Consider the following 26,534-nt stretch of genomic DNA (forward strand, 5'->3'; position numbering starts at 1 on the left):
GGTAGGCTTGTATAGCTATAAACTTCCGTCTTAGAACTGCTTTTGCTGCATCCCATATGTTTTGGATTGTCGTTTTTATCTTTTTTTTTTTTTTTTTGTGGTTCGCGGGTCTCTCACTGTTGTGTCCTCTCCCGTTGCGGAGCACAGGCTCCGGACGCACAGGCTCAGCGGCCGTGGCTCACGGACCCAGCCGCTCCGCGGCATGTGGGATCTTCCCGGACCGGGGCACGAACCCGTGTCCCCTGCATCAGCAGGCAGACTCTCAACCACTGCGCCACCAGGGAAGCCCGGATTGTCGTGTTTTGATTGTCATTTGTCTCTAGGTATTTTTTGATTTCCTTGTTGATTTCTCCAGTGATCTCTTGGTTATTTAATAACATACTGTTTAGCCTCCATGTGTTTGTGTTTTTCGTTTTTTTTCCCCTGTAATTGATTTCTAATCTCATAGCGTTATGGTCAGAAAGGACGCTTGATATGATTTCAATTTTCTTAAATTTACTGAGGCTTGATTTGTGACCCACGATGTGATCTATCCTGGAGAATGTTCCGTGCACATTTGAGAAGAAAGTGTAATCTGCTGTTTTTGGATGGAATGTCCTATAAATATCAATTAAATCTATCTGGTCTATTGTGTCATTTAAAGCTTGTGTTTCCTTATTAATTTTCTATTTGGATGATGTGTCCATTGGTGTAAGTGAGGTGTTAAAGTCCCCCACAATTACTGTGTTGCTGTCAATTTCCTCTTTTATAGCTGTTAGCAGTTGCCTTATGTATTGAGGTGCACCTATGTCGGGTGCATATATATTTATAATTGTTATATCTTCTTTTTGGATTGATCCCTTGATCATTACATAGTGTCCTTCCTTGTCTCTTGTAACATTCTTTATTTTAAAGTTTATTTTATCTGATATGAGTATTGCTACTCCAGCTTTCTTTTGATTTCCATTTGCATGGAATATCTTTCTCCATCCCCGTACTTTGAGTCTGTATGTGTCCCTAGGTCTGAAGTGAGTCTCTTGTAGACAGCATATATATGGGTCTTGTTTTTGTATCCATTCATCAAGCCTGTGTCTTTTGGTTGAACCATTTAATCCATTCACATTTAAGGTAATTATCAATATGTATGTTCCTATGACCATTTTCTTAATTGTTTTCGGTTTGTTTTTGTAGGTCCTTTTCTTCTCTTGTGTTTCCCACTTAGAGAAGTTCCTTTAGCATTTGTTGTAGAGCTGGTTTGGTGGTGCGGAATTCTCTTAGCTTTTGCTTGTCTGTAAAGCTTTTGATTTCTTCATCAAATCTGAATGAGATCCTTGCTGGGTAGAGTAATCTTTGTTGTAGGTTCTTCCTTTTCATCACTTTAAGTATATCATGCCACTCCTTTCTGGCTTGTAGAGTTTCTGCTGAGAAATCAGCTGTTAACCTTATGGGCATTCCCTTGTATGTTATTTGTCGTTTTTCCCTTGCTACTCTCAGTAATTTTTCTTTGTCTTCAATTTTTACCAATTTGATTACTATGTGTCTTGGAGTGTTTCTTCTTGGGTTTATCCTGTATGGGACTCTCTGCACTTCCTGCACTTGGGTGGCTATTTTCTTTCCCATGTTAGGGAAGTTTTTGACTATAATCTCTTCAAATATTTTCTCGGGTCCTTTCTCTCTTCTCCTTCTGGGACCCCTATAATGTGAATGTTGTTGCGTTTAATGTTGTCCCAGAGGTCTCTTAGGCTGTCTTCATTTCTTTTCATTCTTTTTTCTTTATTCTGTTCCCCAGCAGTGAATTCCACCATTCTGTCTTCCAGGTCAGTTATCCATTCTTCTGCTTCAGTTATTCTGCTATTGGTTCCTTCTAGTGTAGTTTTCATTTCAGTTATTGTATTGTTTATCTCTGTTTGTTTGTTCTTTAATTCTTCTAGGTCTTGGTTAAACATTTCTTGCATCTTTCTCGACCTTTGCCTCCGTTCTTTTTCCGAGGTCCTGGATCATCTTCACTATCATTATTCTGAATTCTTTTTCTGGAAGATTGCCTATCTCCATTTCATTTAGTTGTTTTTCTGGGGGTTTATCTTGTTCATTCATCTGGTACATAGCCCTCTGCTTTTTCATCTTGTCTGTCTTTCTCTCCTTCTGTTTTCTTATTCATATCTGCTAGACATAAAAAATGTTTGTTTCACTGAAGAGCACTGTAGCCATATTCCTCCTCTACCCGAGCTCCTCTGGTAATGTTCTGCTATTCGAGCCATGCTTTTCATTTACAGAGGATTAAAGATGTGAATGATGGATGAAACCTAGCAGGTCTCGTGCAGTTTCCCTGCTTTGTGTGGTTTCTAGTGCCCCAGTTCCATCACTTTTCACTTTGTCTTCCTTTAATTGTCTTTGCCTGGAAGCATCAGCAGTTACTCCTGAGTGCTGTTGAGTGGATTTGACCTGAAGAGAAGCAGCAGTTGATGGGGACAGTTTGGCATCTGGAGGCTAGCTTGTCTCATTCTGGGTTAGGCAGAACTGGTCTCTTGATCTTTCAGGTCTATCACAACTCCTTCCAGTTTCTGAGATGAGCTTATTCCGGCATTCACAGCTCCTGTGGACTGCCACTAATCCAGTTGCAATGAACTCATAGCAAGCACCATTTTTTTCTCAGTTCTTAAGAAAGGAGCAGTTATGTACTCCTGACCTCCTAATCTAGGTTATATAACCGGAAGCATTCTGGGCGGGTAGTGGGGAGATAGGGACCCAGCATTTGCAAAAGTTTTGGCGACAGAGCATAGAGTGTGTTCAGGAAAGGAGAAGTTCAGTGTGGCTGAAGTGCAGAGGCCTGGTGGGCAGGGGGAGAAATGAAGCTGGACGGCCAGGCCGGGAATAGCCCAAGGGGCCCCGAAGTCTTGAGAAGGCTGGAGTTTATTTTAAGGGTAGTGGGAAGCCACTGACAAGTTGTAAGTAGGGAGTGACACAGTCTGATTTGTATTTTATTAGAAGTTCTGCAGTTACAGTGAATAGATTGTAGTGTTTTAGTGAAAATCCTCTGGCTTCAGGGCTAGAGGGAAACTGACCCAGGTTAATGGTGACTTGGATTTGGGTAACAGCAGAGAGGATGGAGGGTAGTGGACAAATCTGAGAGATGTGACGACTAGATAGAGGGAGAGAGGAAGAAGATGCTCGAAAAAGGTGTGTTTTGTTTGCTCTCGGTCTCAGCGTGAGATCTGGCAGCAGGTCTCAGTTCTTCCATTTATGAGGCGACCGCCCTGTGTCCGCCACCTCCCCACCTCAGAGGTTATGTTCGGATTCAAGAGCAAATACCCTTGAAGCCCTTTGAGAGGCTTGAGACCTGAGAGCAGTTAGGTCAGGCTTTTGAATTTAGCTTATGGTAGATGGTAACATTTGGCAGAAAGGACTCTCCATGCTTCTGATGCCTGCTGGTATAACTCAGCCTCTGCTGTGCCTTTGGCCGGCGTGAGCAGGCTGATAAAAGTGCTGGGAGGAGAATGATGCCTGCGGCTCACTGGAAAGCCCCAGTGCACTTGGCTCAGTGTTATGTCCATATTGAACAATACGGAAGCTGGGCCCTTCTCTCTCCTCCCTTTTATGTTCCTGAGGAGCCCTTAGAAAAAGGATCTGTAAACAGAATTGGAACAAACTGGTTTTGTCTTCATAAAACAGAGCTGAGATGTCGGATGTTTGAAAAGACCCTGGAAGGGAAGAAAAGACAGTTTGTAGACGTGTTCCATAATAGAGGGATCAGCTGAAATAAAAGGTGTCCTGAGAAGAATTAGGGCTGGCAGAATGGAATGGCAAGAATTATTCCAAATCATGTAGGATAACATGGGGGGGGGGGAAGACATGTTCTTTCTTTTCCCTTTAAAGAGTGTGTGTGTGTGTGTGTGTGTGTGTGTGTACTGGTGGGATGCTTGAAATCAAAACCCTTTTCTTGCTCTAGAAGCCTAAGGAATGGACCTGAGTGGGCTCATACATTTCGGCCCCTCTTGCCTGGTCTAAGCAGCCAGAGTGGTCTGGCGGCCTGCTGTGGAGTTGTGTCTGTTTGGAAAAGATACAGTTAACCTTTAGCTTGTCCATGCCGTAAACAGACAAGTCCTGGATCTAAAAACAGTACTGACAACTGAATGAGCATGTCAGAAGTACCTGAATGACAGCATGGAATTTGGGGAGCCGTTGTAGGTCTTTGAAGGAAGAGCTGAACTCACTGTCGACAGGAATTGTGATGGCTGTTATTTCATCTGGTGTAGATTTGACCATGTGGAGGTAGGGAGAATAGAATGTCATGTTCTTTCACTGAGGCTGTGCCATGAGCAACTCTATTGAAATAGAATGTCAGAGCTCCTGGTTGGAGACCCAGGAGGACTGGCCATGGGCTTGGAGTGAGGCCAGGCAGTGATTACAGCTTACGAGGCAGAGAGCAATCCGTCCAAAAAGTTCAGTGAGCCTTGTTCAAGCTCCTCCTTAAAGCTTAACACTTCCCCCTCTATTTCTGTCCTTCCAGAAGTGCGTACTGTGCCGCCTCAGTAGCTTCTCTGACCAACATCATCACTCCAGACCTGTTTGAGGGCACTGCTGAATGGATCGCAAGGTGAGAGAAGCTGAGATTTGTCCTGCCTCTTAGACAGCAGGCGGTCAAGACTTCTGAAAAATAAAGTGTAGAAGGACCAGAGAAGGGAATATAAAATTACAAGAGATGTCTGGGTTGAAGGATTGTGCATTTCAAACATACTTTAAAAGTTTTCTTTTTTTCCAAACTTTCTTTAATGTGATTGGCAAGGATCAAAACCTTGGGTAAACAGTATTGGTCAGAGTCTAAATGGAGTTCAACCAGTTTGGAGAGCAATTTGGAAATATCTCAAAGATGCCCTTGCTGATGACCCCAAAATTCCACTTCTCCAGAAAATCACACCACATGCATGAAAGAGACAAGCATAGGACTTGTTTATAATAGTAAAACGCTGAAAACAGATTAAATGTTCACAAGCACAAGATGGATAAGTGAGTTGTGGTGTAGTCATATTGAAATATAATATAGCAATTAAAATGAATGAACTAGAGCTACACGTATCAATATGGGTGAGTCTCAAAAACACTGCTGAGGAAAAAAAAGGATGTTAAAGAAAACATGCAGATCACATTTGCTTAAAATTTGAAAACATGCAAAACAATTCTATGCTGTTTATGGGAAGAATCACATGTAGTAATATAAAAACATGCTGGGAAGGATAAACACCAAATTCAGGATGGTGCTTACTTCGGGGGAGAAAGTAAAGAAAATGAGATTAAGGGAGGTCTGTACTTCTACTCAGGAGACTTCAGTTGTATCTGTAATTGTTTGTTTAAAATAAAAAAAACCTGAAATGCATACGGCTAAATCAAAGCTAGGTGTTAGGTACATGTATGTTCTGTATATTATTTGCTGTACTTTCGTGGATCCTTCAAATTATTTCATAATTTTAAAAAAGGTATAGTAGATTTATATGTATTATTGAGGAATTATATCCAAGCTGTATTTTATTTTTTACATTTTAATTTTTATCAAAGTAGTACTTACTACTATGAAAATACAATTTTCAGCTAAACCAAATGAGATACTATGATCATATTTACTTTTTTTTTTTTTTTTTTTTTGCGGTATGCGGGCCTCTCACTGTTGTGGCCTCTCCCATTGTGGAGTGCAGGCTCAGCGGCATGGGCCCAGCCGTTCCGCGGCATGTGGGATCTTCCCGGACCGGGGCACGAACCCGTGTCCCCTGCATCGGCAGGCAGACTCTCAACCACTGCGCCACCAGGGAAGCCCCATATTTACTTTTTTGTATAACTTTTACTTTCCTGGAATTAATTATTACCTCTTAATTCCCGAATTTTCTGCCAGAGCTATAAAATTATTCTCAATACAGTTAAACACTTCAGGTAATGTATCAGTTCTCTTTTGTGTGTGTGTGTGTGTGCGCACGTGCGTTTTGAGTTATCCCTCCTGGGGCCTCTGCCCTACTGCTTCAGACTGGACAGATTGCTCTCAGCTTGCTGCACAGCAGGCATCCAGCAGCTTCCTTTCAGCAGGAAATTCACTTCACTTCTCAGCTTTGTTAAAGCCCCATCCTCCTTTTTCCTGGTTTACTCACTCATTTTAATGAATCACATATCGTATTCCAACAGATCCCCAATAAGAGAACTTCGGCGGTATGTTTTAAAGATTTTGCATGTATTTTTGTTCTAGTCTCCCACTTGATTTATAGTTTATTTGGTTAGAGACTTCTAAATTGGAAACTGGATCAATTGTATTCCTTCAGAATTTTTAAGCACTGCTCCATTATCTTTTGGCTACCAGTGTCATTGTTAGAAAGGCTGATAATATTGGTAACCAGCATTTACTGAGGATTTGGTATGTAATACTCAATAGTAAGAGAGCGATAGTTTAAAGATTGAGAGTATATAGCCTTTTGCTCTGGACTACCTGGGTTTGGTTCTTTTTTATACTTTCTGTTTTTCTCAGTTGAGATTTCCCATCTTTTCATTCATTACAAGTGTATTTTTCTTCACTTCACTAAGGTAAATATAAAATTATAATATCTACTTTAAAATTCTTGCCTGGTCATTTCAACATCTGGCTGTCTTGGAGTTGACATGTCTCACTTGCCTGAGTGTCTATGTCAAGTAATCTTTGGACTGTACCCTGGACATTGTGATGTTATATTGCAGAGATTGGATTCTGTTAGATTGCTTTAAAGAGTGTTGATATTTTTCCTTTAGCAGGCAATCAACTTGGTTAGACACACCTGCAGTGGGCAGGGGCTCAGGTCTTGGATCAGTTCTTGGTCAGAAGCTGCTTTCAGTTTGCCCAATGCATGTGTGATTCAGGGTCAGGTAAAATTTTAAGCAAAGTTTAAACATGGAATTTGGGTTTTCCTCCTCTGGCTCTCCTCTTTCTGGGATTCCTCCTCAATTACTGTCAGCCTGGTTCTTCTTGCCAGAAACATGGTGGGCCTTCTGTTAGCTTCAGCTGCCTTCCCCTGACCTGCTGCTGCCACTGTTAGGTGACTGTAACCATCCTCAGGGCAAATCAGGAAGAAAAAAAATAGGGTGGGGGAGGGGAGGGACGGACTGCTCCAACTTTCAAATCCCCAGCTTTTTTCAGTTTGCTGAGCCCTCAGGAAGTTGTTTTCGTGTGTTTTGTCCAGAGTATATAGTTATTTGCAGGATTGGTTTGTTAGGCCCTTAACTAGATGTGAAATTCTGACTGCCTGGGTTTGAAGCCCAGTTTTGTCATTTATTAGCTTTGTGCCTTGGACAAATTAACTTCTCCATGCCATAGTTTCCCTATATAGCAAGTGATGGGATATTGAATATGACATTAAGCTAAAATACAAAGAAATTAAGTGACCAAAACCTGTTAGGGTAACCACTGTGCTTTACTGCCTCCCAATCTACTGTATTCCCAAGCCATTGTTGTTTTTGTTTTGTTTCTCTTATTCTTGCTGTTTGAAAAATTCATGATGATGAACCATGATATGGATTTCTTTTTGCATTCATTGTGCTGGGCACTCAGCAGTTATCTTCAATCTAGAATTGCATGTGCTTTACTTCCAAGAAGCTTTATTATTTCTTTGATAACTTCTTCCCCTCCATTTTCTTTGTTTGCTCTTTTTATAACATCCAATAAGTGGAATTGGTCTTCTAATTTTTCAAAAACTTTTTGCCTATCTTTCATCTCTTCATCTTTCTTATTGTGCTTTCTAAGAGATTCCCTTACCTTTTATCTTCTAATCCCTCTGTTGAGTTTTTATTTCTGCAGTTCTATTTTAACTTTTAATCTCCATTTATAAAGAATACTTCCTTTTTATATTCTCTCCTGTTCTTGTTTCAGGGCTATTTGTCCTTGCAGTGTTTTTATTTTGTATATAATATTTTATCTAAAGATATAACTTAAAGTTTACTTCTGCTCCCTACATTATTTCCTCCAATTTATTTTTGTTTATTTGTCTTATTTTTGTTTCATATTTTACATAAAAGTCTCTTTCACGTAAGAGACTTTGCTCAAATCTCTGGTGTTCATATTTAAGTGTCAGGTGCTAAAAAAACTGTGTGTGCCACGGTGGGCTGGGATGCAGCCATTCATGGGGGGGTTCTCATATATCAATATCTGTAGGGTTTTTCCCTTGGGCTTATCCATTTCCCTAGAGAAGAATCTTCCAGATTCCTGGTTGGGGTATGAAGTTAGTGGCCAGCTTTGTGAAATACTAATAGGGAAAGGGGTTGAGGGTGCTTGTGCTCAGATCTTAGACTCACTTAATCCCCCTGCTCAGCACAGTGTCTCCACCTGCTCTCAGCTGTGCTGGAAATCCTGGAATTCAGTTCCTCTTCATTCAGCCCCTGAAACCTCCCATCTTCTGCTGGGTACCTGGAGGTATAGCTGATTCTCTTATAAATTTACCACCAGTCAACTTGGTTCAAACTCATCCCACTTTAGGGGTACCTTGTGTCCCCCGGCTTGTCATTGGAACATATCACCTTGCTTTCTATTTCTTCTTCCCTCCTTTCCTCCCAGGGCTGGTGTAGGTTTGTCGGTTCTGTTAAGTCAGTTACGTCTTACCTCTCTCCTTTTCCAGCTTTCACAATTTTGTTATCTCCTGTCTGTATTCATATCCTCTCCTATTCTCTTTACCCTTGTGGGTTTATCCTTTTTTAAAATTCCTTTACTTTCATTTTACTGGACTCTTGTGTTCAATCAGTTATATTTAACTAGAAGATACTCCCAAAGAATTTTACTAAATTGCTCTCATGCATGTAAAAACAGGGATGGAAAGTGGAATATGTAAATAAATGTATATTGTGTGTGTATGCATGCGTGTATGTGTGGAGAGAAAGAGGGACTGAGACATAGAAACTCAGCTGGTGAGAGGAACTAGGAGGCCAGGCTCAGCAGTTGTAACTTTTTATTGCTTATTCTTTTATACTGTTTTGTTTTTTTTTTAACTCAAAAAACATTTTTAAAGGTAAGTTAAGAAAAAAAAAATTCAGAGGTCCTTTGCATGTTCTTCACTCATCAGACCTTTCAAACTTGAGCTGTTCCTGTGCGCCATGAAGCCAAATGCACTGGAAAGAAAACTTGGATTGTGTGTCTTTGGGTGGTGGTGGGGTTAGGGGATAGAGGATGCTGAAGAATCTGTTCAGGGGATGGTAGCCAGCTCTTAACTCAGCACTCTGCTGTGATCTCCCGGGATCTTGGGCCTCTCTGAAAAGGGCCTCTGAGTTCCCAAGGCCTCTCCTTTAACGAGAGGTACCTGGAAGACAGGAGGTGTTACAGGTTCCTTTCTCTTCTACCCGGAAGTTGGATTAAGTGCTCATCCACCTGTGCACCTGTCAGGATTTGTGAGGCAGACACACCTGTAGGGAGTGTGACTCTATGTACATACCTGTAGATCATTGGAAGTAAAATTCTATGTTATATGAAAATATACTGAAAAGAAAATCTCTTATTTCACAGATAAAACATGTTTATTATAAACAAGCAAAAAGAAAATCTAACTGCTTGTAATCCACCACTAACCGCTCATTTGCTGTATATGTTTCCGGAATTCCAGAAAAATCATGCAGTATATTATCATTTTATAACTTTTTCATGTAATGTATTTGGAACATTTTTAAGTATACTTCTGTAGCATTATTTTAAACGACTGTAGTGTTCTGTTATACGGATATACCATAATTTATATAACGAGTCCCTTACTGTTGAGCTTCTGAGTTGTTTCTGATATTTCACTGTTATAAATGGGAATACAGTAAACATTCTTACAATCTGACTTTTGAACACATTTCTTACTTTATAAGATTAATTCCTAGAAATGACCCTATATTGCTGAGCCAAAGATTACTCATGTTTTTATGACTAGAAAATACACTCTTAAATATATAGTCTAATCCCAAATAATTACTATGATAATAAAGTAATTTGAAAATGTAGGAAATTGTAATTTAAAAAAATAAGTTTACTTTGAATGGTTATAAAGGTATGTATTTTCACTATAGAAACTTTTTGAAAATACAGAAAAATAAAGAGGAAAAATATCAGCAATAGACCTGTACTGAAAGATAACCAGAATTAGCAGTTATTTTTCAATTTTATTTTAACCTGATGGTTATCTCACTATACGTATGATTTTATAACTTTTTCCAAAAAGTAATGATTTGAGGTACTGTGTTTGTTACATTAGTAGACTATGTCTGAGTTTCCTTTTTTTTTTTTTTTTTTTTGAGGAAAAGGCATTTCTAAAAGTTAATTAGCATCTTTCCATTCATAGTTGCAATGTTGTTTGTTTTTTTAATAGAAGTATAGTTGGTTTATAATGTGTTAATTTCTGGTGTACAACAAAGTGATTCAGTCTTATATATATATTCTTTTCCATTATAGTTTATTACATGATATTGAATATAGTTACAGCTATTGAATATAGTTGCATTAAACTAAGCAAACTCATCCTTTGCCATCCAGGGTGGTCCTGCACTTGTGCTCGTTGGTTGACACTCAGTCTGCTTTTCTCAATCTCCTTCCAGGTGTCAGAATTGGGAAGGTGGAATTGGCGGGGTGCCAGGGATGGAAGCCCACGGTGGCTATACTTTCTGTGGCCTGGCCGCACTGGTCATCCTCAAGAAGGAACGCTTCTTGAACTTGAAGAGCTTATTAGTAAGTACTTGGTGATCCGTCTTCCTCTCAGGCCCTGAGATGTGACTGCTCAGGCATGCCGGCTGAAGGGACGGTTGGCTGTGGGAAGGGCTAACAGTTCCTGCCTGGAGCTGTGAACTAACAGTCCTGTAACGAAGCTTCAGATGCAGTTGTTGGAGTGCTCAGCACTGTACCAAGAAAGTGCAAGGGGTGAACATCTGTGCTCGGTTTCAGTTCCCTTCTTCCTGCCTTTCCATCTTCCTGCTCTGAACTTTCTGTACAGTGTGTTAGGCCAATTCCAGAGGCTTCTTGAATCCCTCAGACGTCTGGTATGGGCCAGAGTACCTTCCTCCTACTTCAAAGAGAAGTATAGCTTCAGCCTCTTAAAATTAGAGGTTATCATGTGCCTTGGAAAGATTCTCCTGGGAGAAGAAGTTATGAGAAGAGTTTTGAGGCATTTTGAAGCCGAGCTTTTATTACCTGCTGCACTATGTGAACGTTTAGTAACCACCTTGACATGAGCTAGGCACAGCCGGGTAATGCACAGAGCAGGTGGCCCAGGCATTTATGTCTCAACTCCAAGCTCCTGCCCAATATTCAGAATGAACTCAGAGCACAGTCAGCTTCAGGGACTTGTTAGATTATAGCTAAATTATCATTGGAGGCCTAGTACATAAACACACACACACACAGAGCCACGAAGGAGCTATCTTTGGGGAAGCATTTATTCCCTCACCATGACCTCAAAGCAAACCAGCTGCCACTGATACTCATCTCCTCTCCCTAAGTTCAGATGTCAGGTTCCCATCATAGGAACCATTGTGAGACCCATCTTGAGCTTCCAAGACAGTTTCTATTATATCTATAAGATGTGACCAGCAGCATTTTGTCCGCACCTTTAGGAAGCCTCCTATAGCATACTCTTCCTGAGGGTTCTTACAGCCTTGAAGATTTATGCCAAAATGGCCAACTTTGTGCCCAGATTTCGAGTTTATCAGACATTTTGAAAACTGATCACCAACAAGGCGTGAAACAGAAACAAGGAATAAGTAGATGCCTCAGTTACAATAACAGCGTTCTGGATTTGAACCCTGTCTGTGCCACTTCACAGCCGTATGACCTTGGGAAAATGGTCTAATCTCTTTTAACTTCATTTTTTTTCCTCTGTAAGGTAGAAGTAACAGTTCTTTGAAGGTCAAAGGAGAGAACAGGTATAAACAGCCTGGTACATAGTAGGTGCGACCTTCTTATCCAAACTACTCCCTCCCCTCTGTTTGCTCTGGGAGAACTAGGACCCATACTTGAAGGATTTTATGAAATCATATAGGCAAGGGAAACAGAATAAATTCATGGACTTAGGCACTGGAAAAAAATAATTAGTCTAGGTTAGAAACACTTCATCTGTGGGGTAAGTAAAAGTGAAGAATGGACTCCCTACTGTAGTGCCCGTTTTCCTGAGTAATGCTTTGCCTGCTTTCATTAAATGGCATCAATCCTAAAGTGCTGGTTCATTTAAGACTGACTGGGGATATGTTAGTGCCTGCACCTGCAGTGCAGTTTTTCTGTGTCTTTTTAAGAATTTTGGATTGTGACTCTCTGTGGATGGGTGTTACTTTGAACAGGGATATAACCTAAAGTCTACAATTATTAATTAAAGGAGGGCTGGACTCCTTCTGAAGAGGGTCCTTAGTGACTCCTTTCAGGAACTCAGTCTAGTAAGAACGTAGGTACAGGGGAAATACCATACTCTGTACCTTTCAGTTTGGTGAGGCTGCCCCGTGAGTCGCTGGCAGGTGGCTGGAACTGCCTTGGGGGGCTGGGAGGGAAGTGGAGATATTATCTGCTCGGCCAGTTGGTTCTACTCATTCCTTGACGCCAAACCCTTCACTATCTCCATATTCATAGTAGAGTGTGTTTAGAAAACTTGGAGATAAGCATGCATCTCGTGTGACCACTGAGTGACACCAAGAGCCATCCTACAGGTTCAAAGTAAACTCTTTTCTTCTGTCAGCCAGCCAGCTTCTCCTGGGATAGCAGAGAGGCTAGACCACACAGAGCCATCCTCATTCACCAGGGCTAACGGCTTCTGCCCCCAGTCCTGCGAGGGACAAGGGCCATGCTAAGAAATCTTGGATGAATTTCCTCAGGTGCCAAGTAAAAGCCAAGAGTAGTTTGAGATCAGCTGATGACTTGTAGCACAAAATTCCATTTATCTGCTTTTAATAAACTTCCCTGAGCAGGGAAGGTGAATAGAAATGAGCCACTGGTGGTCTGGCCTTAAACTTCCTAGTTACACCTTATTTATTAAGAGATGCTTGGGCTTCCCTGGTGGCGCAGTGGTTGAGAGTCCGCCTGCCGATGCAGGGGACACGGGTTCGTGGCCCGGTCCGGGAGGACCCCACGTGCCGCGGAGCGGCTGGACCCGTGAGCCATGGCCACTGAACCTGCGCGTCCAGAGCCTATGCTCCGCAACGGGAGAGACCACAACAGTTAGAGGCCCGTGTACCGCCAAAAAAAAAAAAAAAAAAAAAGAGATGCTTGCAGGTTTCCTTTCAGGCCAATTTGGCGCACTTGTTCTCTCAGCACCAGAACCCACTTGGAACCCGGGAAAAGGTGGTTAGTTGTCTGTTAGGCCCTGAGCAGAGATTCATGCTGGTTGCCTCAAGAGGGTTAGACTAGATGTTGCACTGTAGTGTAGTCTGTGGCAGTGAGGGTGAGGAAGTCCGAGGCCAGAGCACCAGAACTCGGGTGCCAGGAAGCCAAGAGATGGGACCCCTCTCTCCCAGATTGGCCTCTGGGGATCTGGGCTCGCTGGATTTCGGGTCTCTTTTAACCTACAGCTGCCTCTCCCTTCTCTGTCTCACGCTCAGCAATGGGTGACAAGCCGGCAGATGCGGTTTGAAGGTGGATTTCAGGGCCGCTGCAACAAGCTGGTGGATGGCTGCTACTCCTTCTGGCAGGCGGGGCTCCTGCCTCTGCTCCACCGTGCACTGCACGCCCAAGGTGAGCCCAGGGGCTGTACGCAGGATTGGGTGACTCCCCTCAGCTGCTGACCGAGCCGGAGGCCAGGGCGCTCTGTTAGAGGGTTGAAATAGGCTGTCTGTCCCAGATTTTGAGGTGCCCAGTGTGGACCTTCCCGCCTCAGGCTAGGATTCCGTCCCATTGGTTTAGGGGCCACTGCTGCTTCACTCTGGCTGTGGCTAGGGGGAGGCAGGTGCCTGGCTCCACGGCGACCACCACCTCAACTCCATGTGAAGCTGCAGTTTCCGGTGCAGAACTCTCTGTGTGTCACGTCAGAACTGAAAACCCACACTATGCACGTGGTCACAGCAGTGACAGAAAGGCAGTTGCGTAAGCGGGCAGAGAACCAGAAACCCTGGAGCAAAGACCCACCATGCCTGGCTGGCTGCGTGGTTGCCGCCATTAGAAGTGTTGTATTTTAGATTCACTGAAGAATCCTGGATGCGGGTTTGTCCCCCCTGCCCCGCACCACTGGAGCGGAGAGACCTGGGTTCATCTCTATGGAGCCTCAGATGGGAGTGCAGATCCAAGCAGTGAGATAGAGAGCAAACTTCTGGGAGCCTTCCGTTTACCTCTCGACATCTCAGGCCACTGGCTGCCTCCGGAATCATCTTTTTCATTTTATGTGAGAACAGGGTGTCTTGAGGAAACCAGTGGGAGAGGGGAGGTCTGGAGGCCCTGCTGGGCGCAGATCTGGTCTTGGAATGAGATCCCTTGGCCCAGAGGGAAGCTTTTCTTTGGACTTAGTAGTTGGGTTATTCATTGCTCAAATGTAGAAGATGAGATTCTTTTCTACTGCCCCCATCCCCCACCCTGCCCCACACACGTGTTCTTCTTGTTTGGCTGTCTTTTTCTGAGCCCCTTTCTTTCATTTCTTAATTTCATTTAAGTTGTGGCCATTTTGGGTACCGAATTGAAGTCAGCAGAGCCTCTGTCCTGTCTCCCCATCGCTGTATCCTCCCCGTCGCGGTCTGTCCTGAGAATCCTTGGCCTGGAGCCCGTGGGCTTTCAGTTTCAGGGTGCTAAGATATGTCTCAGCTGAGATACGTCCCCTGACTCTGGAACCTGCACGGTCTCTGGCTGAACACTATAGTAGGGAAGTCAGAAGTCCCCCGAGAGTCCGGCGTTTCAAAACAGAAATAACTTGGGGTTTTAGTGATCTCTTTATTTGGAACTGGTGAGGTCAAGCCTCTGGGTCACACCGTCAGCCTCTCACAAACCTGTCCCTGGCAGGATTAAGAGGCAGTCATTCTGCAGCTGCCAGGAAAATCTAGTGAGAGCGTAACAGGAGGGCTACCTGCCAAAGTCTTCAGGGGGGCCCTGGTTCACATTTTGTTTATCATAGTGCAAGTTCTGGAGGACTAGTCACATTCAAAGCTCTGCCTGTGGGAAAAGTTAGTTGCCTGTGAATCTTGGTGCTTCCAGCTTTTTTCACTGCCTGGAAGGAGGCCCATGTTAGGCCCAAAGCTCACGCCTCAGCAAACAGTGGGCCTGGACTAGGCAGGGCTCCGGAAGACGGGAGTGTTTTGAGTGGTGGGCAAAATGCTGACGTTGAGAGTCAAAAGGAGATGCGACGTAGAACGATATTCACAATGTACTGTGATCAAAGTTAGGTTTCAAAGCAGTATGTATGTAATTCCATTTTCAGTGAAGAGTTGACTCCAAAAAATTAATGGAAGGTATCTGGGTTGTGAAATGACAGGTGATGTTTGTTTTCTTTCTTTTTTACTTCTATTTTCTAATTTTTCTACAATAATATATCTTTCTTACATAAAGGAAAACGACAAAAGTTATTTTACAAAAGAGAAATTCTATAGACAAAACTAGTAGCAAGGTGGGGAAAATATTTGGATAAATGATGAAGAGCTTAATTTCATTTGAGAAAGTCATACCAAGCAGTAGGAAACATGAACAACCCAACGGAAAAACAGGCAGAGGATTCTACTACACTGCTGCTTGTACTACAGCTGCTACAACTACTGAGACTTACCACGTGCTCACCGCAAGCCAGGGGCAGAACTGAGTATTACACATGTATTTTCTCATTTGATCCTCCAAACAGCCCTATGAAACAAATGCTATCCGGGAATTCCCTGGTGGCCTAGTAGTTAGGATTCCGGGGTTTCACTGCTGTGGCCCAGGTTCAATCCCTGGTTGGGGAACTGACATACCGCAAGCTGCATGGCCAAAAAAAAGAAAAAGAAAAAGAAACAGGTTCTATCATTATTCCCATTTTACAGGTGAGGAAACAAAGTACAGCATGGGTAAGTGACTTGCTTTATACCTGATTGCCACCTATCATGGTATCAGAGCCCTGCCATCTGTAGGTGGCCATTAATCAGACGAACAGGTGATAGTTAATGAAATGCAAATAAAAGCAGTGGGACCCTATTTGTTTTTACTGTCAGATTAGCAGAGATGAGAAAATTTGATACCCTATGTTGGGGAAAGTGTGGGAAAACAGGCACTTTTCACTGTTAGAGGGGTGTAAATAGGTGCGTCATTCTTTGGAGGGTAGTTTGGAGACATCAGCTTAAACTACTTAAACCCAGTGAGGACACTGGCAGGAATTTATCTGCACAGACATTGCAAAGGATGTGTGTTGAAGTGGAGTTTTAATAGCAAACAACCCAACTGCCCACCAAAAGGCTAACAGTTAAATAAATTATGATCTCTTCATACAGTAGCTGCATTGCAATGGGCTCACATGGAAAGCTCTCCAGGACACAACGGAAAGTGTCAAAGGCCAGGCCAGGCCGAGAACAGTCTGTCTGTGTGCACACAGGCTGGCATCCACCCAGCTTTCCTGGAAGTATACACAACTCCCCTTTAACAACGGGTACCTTTGGGAGAGGGGTAGGAGATGGGGGGAGAGAAATGTACTTTTCCTATTGTACTGTAGGCTGCTTTTTTCTTTTCTTTTCTTTTCTTTTTTTACCATGTGTGTTACTACTTTTAGTAAGTGAACAAATACATTTTTAAAAGGTGATGATGATGATCATACTGATAACTAAAAAGATGACATGGGACCGGCACACTGTAGCACATGAACCCAGGCCAATCCCTATCTCTTCCGTAGTCCATGCGGTGGCTGCCTTACGTATAGAAGACAGTATTTGAGTACAAGAACAAATTGCTATTAATATCTTTAAAATATCAAATGCTGACTAAATTAGTGAGTCAGTTTGTTTTTGTGGAGCAGTAGGATAGCAGCAGGCCTGTGAGTTTCTGTTTGGATTGATAGTTACTAGTTGCTGCCATGTTCTTTGGGATGTACCCCAGGCTTTATTTGTCCACCTGTGAAATTGAGCTACATGTGCTGTACCTGTCAGTTACTGTTTGAAAAACTTTTGATTTCTCAGGTAAAAGGAACCTTTGAAATGCAAAATGACATTATAATGGGGATCTGTATTTTAAGGGAGAGATGTAAAGGATTTAAAAGGCCGACTCCAGTGCACAGTTATCAGCCTGTAATCATATCTCCCTTCATCTCACCGTAATTATGTGTGTTGATGTGCAAATTCAAGATCTCAGGAAGTTCCTTGTCGAGTTTATGAACTTTGAGCCTTTACACTTCAATAATATAGGGGGTAACTGAAACACTCTGTAATCTTTTTAATAATAAACATAGCATTTTCTTTTCAGATTCCAGTTCTAGCGATAGGTTATCATTTACCTTAAGGTAACCGTCTTTTATTTCTTATAGGATATGAAGTAAAGGTATATTTTGTACAGATGTTTAATGCAGTTACCCTAAAGTTTAGTAAATATGCTTTTAAAAATAACAGCTTTGTTGAGATGTAATTCACATACTGAACAATTTACCCATTTAAAGTGTACAGTTCAGTAGTTTTTAGTGTATTCAGAGTTGTGCAACCATCACTATAATCAATTTTAGAGTTTTCATCACCGCCCGCCCAAATCCCTGTACCCACTAAATGTGCTTCTTAAAAGAAGAAATCACAAAGGAGAAAATCAACACTGTGATTACAGCATATGTGTAAACTATATTTATGCAATTAAAAAAAACCCCATATAACCAAAAAAGTAGAGCCAAAAGGGAGAAATAGGTATGCCATACGATACAGATAAAGAGTAAATACAGTAAAAAGCTAGATTAATAAAATTGACTCTTGGATCTCAGAAGACAAAAGGACAGACACTCTCAAAAGGAAATAGAACTAGTAAGCAAAAGTTATGGGAACAGTTCACCCTAATTAGTAACTAGAGGCATGCACAGCAAAACAAATGATCAGGTACTGTTTCTTTTTAACATTTTAATTGCTGAGAACTTTTTTTTTCAAAGTAACCAGTGCTGGAAGTAGTACAGGAAAATCTTAAATTTTGCTGGCAGCTATATAAAGTCTTAAAGCAGTTTATCAGTATCTATTAAAAGCCTTAAAAATGTTTATTCCCTTTAACTGAATCATTCCACTCCTGTGAATCTACTTGAAGAAAATAATCCTAGACATAGAGAAGATTCACAAAGATGTTTATTGCGGCATTTTTTATGATTGCAAGGAACTGGAAACAACCCTGGAAACAAGATAGAGTGAAGTCCCATCATATATGTATGTATCTCCTACGGAGTCCACTGTGCTCACAGGTGGAGAAAGAACAAAGAGGAAAGTAATTAAAATCGTGTGAGCACTTCCTTCAGTAAGCCTGTGTGCCAGGCTGAGCATGAGAGGGGGGACCTGAAAGTGCTCCTCCTTCCTTGGGCTCAGTTCCCATGTGCCTCTTCTAGTGTGAGCATCTCAGGGGCAGGGCGGGACTCGGGTGTTGAAGATGAGTGGCTTTTGCATGTGGCCCCCAAACATCAGCTGACCGTGCACCTCATCCAGTGCTCAACCCAGGAGACGGCGATCGCTTTCCAACTGCATCCATCTCTCATTTAAGAAATTAAAAATGATTATTTTCTGTAGTATTCTATGTATATAAATATTCCAAAATTAACTATTTTGCCTACATATTCTCTTTATATACCACATTTACTATAAACTTTGATGAATTTTTACCACAGAAGATTCTCTGCTCATATATATGAGAGTTTGGATCCAGAGCCTGTATTGATGCCATTACCTTATGTGTCCACTTAATGAAATGCTGTAGGGCTCTTTAGAATGATGGTTATGAAGATTATGTAGCAGAACAGAAAAATGTATGCCTGTAGAGTTAAATGAAAAACGTAAGATACAAAATGATCATACCTGTATAGAAAAATGCATAGAAACACAAGAAGACTGGAAGAAAAATTAGCTTTCGGTTGTCATTTACAGATTGTTTGCTACCTTTGTAGCCCAGGTATCAAAGTATAAAATTAACCAGAGACTTAATGCACATTCTATGTGTGTATTCCCACATAAATGTTTCCGTGCACATCTATCTATTGATTATTTGTCCCTCCTCCACCCTTGATAACCGAGTGGTCCGCAGGAGTCTGACTGCTGATTAAAGTACTGCTGATTGACAGTACTTTAATATTATCACCAGAATTGTCCATTTCTGCTTGGGCTATCATATTATATGATGCAGGAGGGTGGTTATTAGAATGCTTCTTAGGGAAATTCTCTAAGTCCCTTTAGAGATAGACTGAATCCAGGCTAAGACAAGTATCAGTAGAAGAAACAGACATTATCACCCCATTAGAGTTCTCTTGGCTAACTAGAGTCTGGGTAACAAGTTTCAGAGATGCACTGGAGGAAATGTCTTAAGGAGCCCAGGGAAAGGAATTGTGAACCAAGTCAGGAGCAGTAGCAGAGGGCAGTCTGGTAAGCTGAGCTAAACAGTTTGTCTGTGCCTGCAAGGGATGTGGTTTAGGGTGGTCATCCAGGGTAAGGGGACACTTCAAGTAAAGCCAAGTGCTGCTCTGACCTGCTGCTCTTTGACTCTTCAAGGTTCAGGAGAAGGGACGTGTCTCGGGACTTGGGTGAAGAAATCGAGTGTCCCAAGAATGTAGTTTTCAAGATTAGTCCAAGGAGACTAGAGGGAAACCCTGACAGTTCCTAATGGATCCTAAAGTACAAAGAAGTCATTGATCCTTTGCTGGACTTCTCCTAGGCTCCAGCCCACACTGATCCTTTGTCTTCTCTAGGTGACCCTGCCCTCAGCATGAGCCGCTGGATGTTTCATCAGCAGGCCCTGCAGGAGTACATTCTTATGTGCTGCCAGTGCCCCACCGGGGGGCTTCTGGATAAACCTGGCAAGTGAGTGCCTTGCCTCTGGGGAGGGAGGGACGGGGCGGGGAGAGAGGGCTGAGCACCTCAGGCCTACTCAGAGCCAGACGGGGTGGGCCTTTCCTTGTTGCTGCTTAGTGCACGTGTGGCATGGGAGGAAGCAGCCCAGCTGGGAGCACCCCCATCCAGTGCCATCCATCCATCCTGGCCCCTCCAGTGCTCTCCTTTTTACCCAGCTTACTTGCACCCCCTTGCCAGTTAGGTAAACAGATTGCTGTGTTGGTAGCTTTTCTTTCCTCTTTTTTATTTATTTTTTTATAAATTTATTTATTTTATTTATTTATCTTTGGCTGCGTTGGGTCTTCGTTGCTGCGTGCAGGCTTTCTCTAGTTGTGGAGAGGGTGGCTTCCTTGTGGTGTGGTGGCTTCTCTTGTTGCGGAGCACGGGTTCTAGGTGCATGGGCTTCAGTAGTTGTGGCTCACGGGCTCTAGAGTACAGGCTCAGTAGTTGTGGCTCACGGGCTCAGTAGCTGTGGCTCACAGGCTCTAGAGCACAGGCTCAGTAGTTGTGGCACACAGGCTCAGTAGTTGTGGCTCGTGGGCTCTAGAGCATAGGTTCAGTAGTTGTGTCACACAGGCTCAGTAGTTGTGGCTCGTGGGCTCTAGAGCACAGGCTCAGTACTTGTGGCTCGTGGGCTCTAGAGCACAGGCTCAGTACTTGTGGCATGCAGGCTCAGTAGTTGTGGCTCACGGGCTCTAGAGCACAGGCTCAGTAGTTGTGGCTCGTGGGCTCTAGAGCACAGGCTCAGTAGTTGTGGCTCACAGGCTCTAGAGCACAGGCTCAGTAGATGTGGCGCACAGGCTTAGTTGCTCCGCGGCATATAGGATCTTCCTGGACCAGGGCTCAAACCCATGTCCCCTGCATTGGCAGGCAGAGTCTTAACCACTGCGCCACAAGGGAAGCCCCTCCTCTTATTTAACCAAACTGATTTAAATAGAAGAGGATATAGGATTTTAAAACTCCTGAGTGTCATAAACAGAGATTATAATCAAGGCGACTATTACCGAGTAGATTCAATACCTTTAGGTGCCAAAAGGGAAACCAGTCAAGTCCTGTTGCCTTTGCTGCTCACTCCCCACTCCCCCAGCACACACACACCCTGCTACCTCTGCATCCTGGTCCAGCTGAAGGCCAGTCCCCAGCAATTTATCAGGAAGAATTTGGCCCATTCCTAGAAATTTTGTTGTGGGATTTTTTTTTTTTAAACTATATTAATTTAGCCAGCACTACCCTGGAGAGCCCTTTCCGGAAGACAGCTGACAGGACTGACTGTAAGGTTACAGTTCCTGCTATCAAGCAGGGCGGAAGGATGGGGCTCTGAAAAATGCTGCTGGGGGAAGCCAGGCTTCGAGTTTCGTGGAGGGTGGGATGGGATGCGTGAGTGCTCCCTGGGCCTCTTCGTCTGTGCGGTGGCCTTGTCAGAGGCTGTGCTGGGGCCGGTGGGGAGCAGAGGACACCTGCTAAGAGTCGCCCCGTCCTTCCAGGTCCCGGGACTTCTACCACACCTGCTACTGCCTGAGCGGCCTGTCCATAGCCCAGCACTTCGGCAGTGGAGCCATGTTGCACGATGTGGTCCTGGGTGTGCCTGAAAATGCCCTGGTAAGATGGGATGGGGGGCTTACCACTGCTTCTCCACGGGGCCCCCAGGATGGGGCTGGCAGGAGAGCAGAGCACCCGCTCTTGGCCTGCCGAACCGGCTGCACGAGGACATGGACAGGCTGGTGAACTCACCGTCCCCACCCTCTGTCTGCAGCTCGTTCTCCGTTCGTGAGCATCTGGCTGGCAAACTCGAGGTTCCAGGCGAGGGTCCAAACTGTGACAGAGGGTTTGTGCCTTTGTCCCACAGCCTAGGACCCAGACCGCTTGTCATTAGTTCCCATCTCCCAGGAAGCTGGCTCAGAGGTAGCGAGTTTCTGCATCTGTAGCCAGCAGCCCTCCCCATGTGGCTGACTGTCTTCTGGAGCTCTCAGCTTGCAGCCATCCCTCCGGAGAAGCCCTCTCAGACCACCTTCTGTAAATGAGATGACCCAAAACACTCTGCCAGGGCCTGGTTTGTGCCCTTCATAGCACCAGCACGATTTGTCATGTGTGTGTTTAACTGGGTTTTATCTGCTTCCCTCAAAAACTGTCAGCCCCGTGCGGGCGAGCTGTTCACCACTGCATCCAGTCCCAGGCCAGCCTGGCTGCAGGAGATGCTTGTGAGCCTAGTCACGATCCTGAGACTCAACTCCGGCTGAGATTGTCTGCGGCTGTCAGATGATGGGGCCTGTGCAGATTGTCATGAAATATTCCAAGAGAAGAAACACAAATGGCCAGTAGGTGGATGAAAAGATGCTCAGCCTCACTAGTAATTGAGAAAATCCAAGTAACAACCCTTCAGCTGTTTCAAGTATTTGCCTCCTATGCAACCCTCTTCCGTTCTTTTCCCTCCCTCCTTCCTCAGCGTAACCCCATCCTAAATTTGACATTTATCATGCCTGCAAATATTTTTGTGCTGTTACTACATAGGTATGTATCCACGAACTCTATAGAGAGTTGTTTTGTATGTTTTCAAATGTTTTTTTTTTGTTTGTTTTTTGCGGTACGCGGGCCTCTTACTGTTGTGGCCTCTCCTGTTGCGGAGCACAGGCTCCAGACGCGCAGGCTCAGCGGTCATGGCTCACGGGCCCAGCCGCTCCGCAGCATGTGGGATCCCCCCGGACCAGGGCACGAACCCGTGTCCCCTGCATCGGCAGGCGGACTCTCAACCACTGTGCCACCAGGGAAGCCCTCAAATGTTTTATAACAGTATCTACCCCACCATTTATTCTGCATCACTTTCTCACCGACCATTACCCTTTTGCGGCTTAGTCGTCTTCATATGTGTTGCTCTAGTTTATTCATCTTAACTGCTGTATGGTATTCCCTTGTCTAAGTGTCATCTTCACTCCTGTACGGCATCCCCTTGTCTAAGTGTCATCTTCACTCCTGTACGGCATCCCCTTGTCTAAGTGTCATCTTCACTCCTGTGCGGTATCCCCTTGTCTAAGTGTCATCTTCACTCCTGTACAGTATTCCCTTGCCTAAGTGTCATCTTCACTCCTGTACGGTATCCCCTTGTCTAAGTGTCATCTTCACTCCTGTACGGTATTCCCTTGCCTGAGTGTCATCTTCACTCCTGTACGGCATCCCCTTGTCTAAGTGTCATCTTCACTCCTGTACGGTATCCCCTTGTCTGAGTGTCATCTTCACTCCTGTACGGCATCCCCTTGTCTAAGTGTCATCTTCACTCCTGTACGGTATCCCCTTGTCTGAGTGTCATCTTCACTCCTGTACGGCATCCCCTTGTCTAAGTGTCATCTTCACTCCTGTACGGTATCCCCTTGTCTGAGTGTCATCTTCACTCCTGTACGGCATCCCCTTGTCTAAGTGTCATCTTCACTCCTGTACGGTATCCCCTTGTCTAAGTGTCATCTTCACTCCTGTACGGTATTCCCTTGCCTAAGTGTACCCCAGTTTAATTTTCTAGTCTCCTGTTGGTTAACACTGAGATGGTTTCAGATTGTGCTATTACACAAGGTGTTGCAGTGAACATTCTCGAGTTACAGTTTCTGAGAGAGATACACCTTCATCCTCACCAGATGGCCCTGAACCTCGCCCCTGTGTGCTTGGGTTATTTAACGCTCACATGGCACCAAGATGAGTTGCTCCATAGTCAGACTTTTCCTTTTTGCCAACTTGGCAGATGTGAACTGGTGTCTCAGTTTTGTTCTGCATTTCCCTGATTACTGGTGAGGCTGAGCATCTTTTCAAACGTTTGTTGGCCATTTGTGTTATGTCTTCTGTGAATTGCCAGCCAGCTCCTATCCTTTGCTCATTTTCGTATTGATTTGTAATTTTGTTTGCTCTTTTCTTATGTAGTAGGAGTTCTTTGTGTGTTCTTGATACTAATCCTTTGTCAGTGGTGTGTGTGTGGTGAATCTCTTCCAGTTTGTGACTTGTCTTTTCACTTTGTTTTTAGTGTTTTTGTTGAATAGAAGATTTTAATTCTAAAGTGAATAATTTTATTTGCCTTTTCAGTTTTTGAGGGTTTTTTTTTTGGGGGGGTGCGTTACTTAAATCTTTTCCTACCCTTAAGAAATCTTTTCCTACCCTGAGGTCATAAATATATTTTCTTCTAAACAATTTAAAGTTTTGCTTATCCCATGTAATTTTTTAATTCTCTTGGAATTGATTTCCGTCTATAGTGAAGGTGGGATATAATTTTATCTTTTTCCCATTTTGGTTAACCAATTGACCAGCACCATTTATTGAAGTTTACAGCCTTTCCTATTGATGTGTATCACATGTGTCACATACTCAAGTTTCTGTATATGAGGTGACTGTTTCTGGACACTGTTCCATTGGTCTGTTATCTTTGCTGTCTTAAGCAAATCTTAAATGCAGGTAAGCAAGTCTCACCTACCCACCTCATTCTTTTTCTTCAAAACTGCTTTGGATATTCTTTGCCTTCTGCATTTTAGGATTTCCTGTGCATTTTAGGATCAGCTTATCAAGTAACACACACAAAAAAAACTAGTGGAATTTTTATTAGAATTACATTGAATGTAAGATTAATGGGAGGGAACTGACTTTAACATTCAGGCTTCCCATTTATAAACACAATTCTTCAGATTTTTTACATTTCTTTTAATGGTCTTTTATCATTTTCTCCATAAAGGACTAGTACATCTTCTGTTAGAGTTAATGTCTAAGAAATTTATAGTTTTTGTGTCTATTGTGACTGGAATATTTTTTTCCATTTTATTTTGTAATTTGTTGTTACTAATGTATAGAAATGCTATTGATAATTATAGTTTAATTTTGCACCCAGCAGCCTTGCTGAATTCTTTTTTTTTTTGGCTGCTCCGCATAGCTTGCGGGATCTTAGTTCCCTGACCAGGGATTGAACCTGGCCCCCTGCAGTGGAAGTGTGGAGTCCTAACCACTGGACCGCCAGGGAATTCCCTCTGAATTCTCTTGATAGTTGTAAAAGTTTGTCTATAGAATCTCTTGGATTTCTTATTTAGAATGTAATGTCATCTTCAAGTAAGGAGTTTTGCTTTTTCCTTCCTGATTCTTAAGAATTTTCTTTCCTTTTTTTCTTTTGCGGTATGTATCCACGAACTATATAGAGAGTTGTTTTGTATGTTTTCAAATGTTTTTTTTTGTTTTGTTTTTTTTTTTGCGGTACGCGGGCCTCTCACTGTTGTGGCCTCTCCCGTTGCGGAGCACAGGCTCCAGACGCGCAGGCTCAGCAGCCATGGCTCACGGGCCCAGCCGCTCCGCGGCATGTGGGATCTTCCCGGACCGGGCACGAACCCGCATCCCCTGCATCGGCAGGCAGACTCTCAACCACTGTGCCACCAGGGAAGCCCAAGAATTTTCTTTCTTTTCTTACCTTGTAATGTTGGCTAAAACCCCCATGGAGTGTTGACTGGAGGTGGTAATAGAAAGTGTTCTGATTGTAATGGGAAGGTTTCTGTAATTCCATCGTTAAGGAGGATGCTTACTGTGAGGTTTTGGTAAACATTTCATATCAGGTTAAGGATGTTCCCCTCTGTTCCTGGTCTACTGGGTTGTTTTTTTGTTTTATTTCAGTCATAATCTAGTGTTAAATTTTATTGAATGCTTTTTCCTCATCTGGCTTTTCTCCTTTAATCTGATGTTGTGTTTTGTTAATACATATTCTGATGTGACCTTGACGTTACGGGATAAGCCCTGCTTGGTGATAACAGAGTGTGGGGGGTGTATGTGCTGTTCTAACACCTGCTGGATTCACTCTGCTGGTATTTTTGGCTCGTATTTTTATTTAGGATTTTTTGCATGTGTGTTCATGAGAAAGACTGATTGAGAATTTTGTTTTATTATATTCTTTTCCAGTTTGTGTTTCAGGATAATATAACCTCATAAAATTAGACAGGTGTCTTCCTACTCTACTCTTTCTTTGGAAAAGTTTGTATAAGTTAGAGATTATCTTGTAAGCTAACACTTGCTTGAGAAACCATGTAGGCCTGGTATTTTTTGGGGGGAATGGTGGTAGCAGAAAAAACAATTGTTATTGATTTAACTTATTCATATAGGTTTTAAAGAATTTCTTCTTGAGCAATTTTGAAAATTCGTATTGTTCTATAAAACTATTCAGTTTATCTGAATTTTTATGTTTTCGCATGAAGTTGCTCATAGTATTTTCTTAAATTTTTTTAAATCTCTTGCAATTATGTCCCCTTCTTCATTGTCCTAGGGTGGAAGAGTCCTGAATACTGGCCTAGGATTGTGCCCTGTCTGAGACCAAAGTTTATTTTGGGTTTCTGTGGTGCAGTGGGATAATATAAAATAATTTATATATGGCCTGACACCTTTACTTAAGTGTAACAGGGTTGTGGTCCATTTTCTTGATTATAAATATAGATGCATATTCATTGTTTTAATAATTGGAATATATATAAAAGTATAAATAAGAAAATTTAAAACAGTCATGTCAGGGTTCCTGTTTTGGCATATGTCCATTTTTTGCCTATTTATATAAATCACATCTATCAACACTTTAAAAAGTAAGTTTGGAATAATATCACGCATAGTGTTTTCCTCACCTTAATATAAGTATTTGC

The 26,534-nt window shown here is 42.9% G+C and overlaps 1 protein-coding gene across 2 annotated transcripts in view; it reads left to right on the top strand.

Annotated features, from left to right (window-relative positions):
* The window catches only part of FNTB (farnesyltransferase, CAAX box, subunit beta), an 84,329-nt gene that overhangs the window by 56,059 nt on the left and 1,736 nt on the right, over positions 1-26,534 (top strand). The window contains exons 7-11 of one of the 2 annotated variants that reach the window (XM_030855235.2): positions 4,487-4,573; positions 10,540-10,669; positions 13,519-13,651; positions 19,764-19,875; positions 21,390-21,504. In XM_030855235.2, coding sequence (XP_030711095.1) covers positions 4,487-4,573; positions 10,540-10,669; positions 13,519-13,651; positions 19,764-19,875; positions 21,390-21,504 — 577 coding nt within the window. The other variant, XM_060294912.1, reaches the window with a different exon arrangement.

This window comes from Globicephala melas, chromosome 2, assembly GCF_963455315.2.
Source record: "Globicephala melas chromosome 2, mGloMel1.2, whole genome shotgun sequence".
In the NCBI taxonomy this organism is placed as follows: domain Eukaryota; kingdom Metazoa; phylum Chordata; class Mammalia; order Artiodactyla; family Delphinidae; genus Globicephala; species Globicephala melas.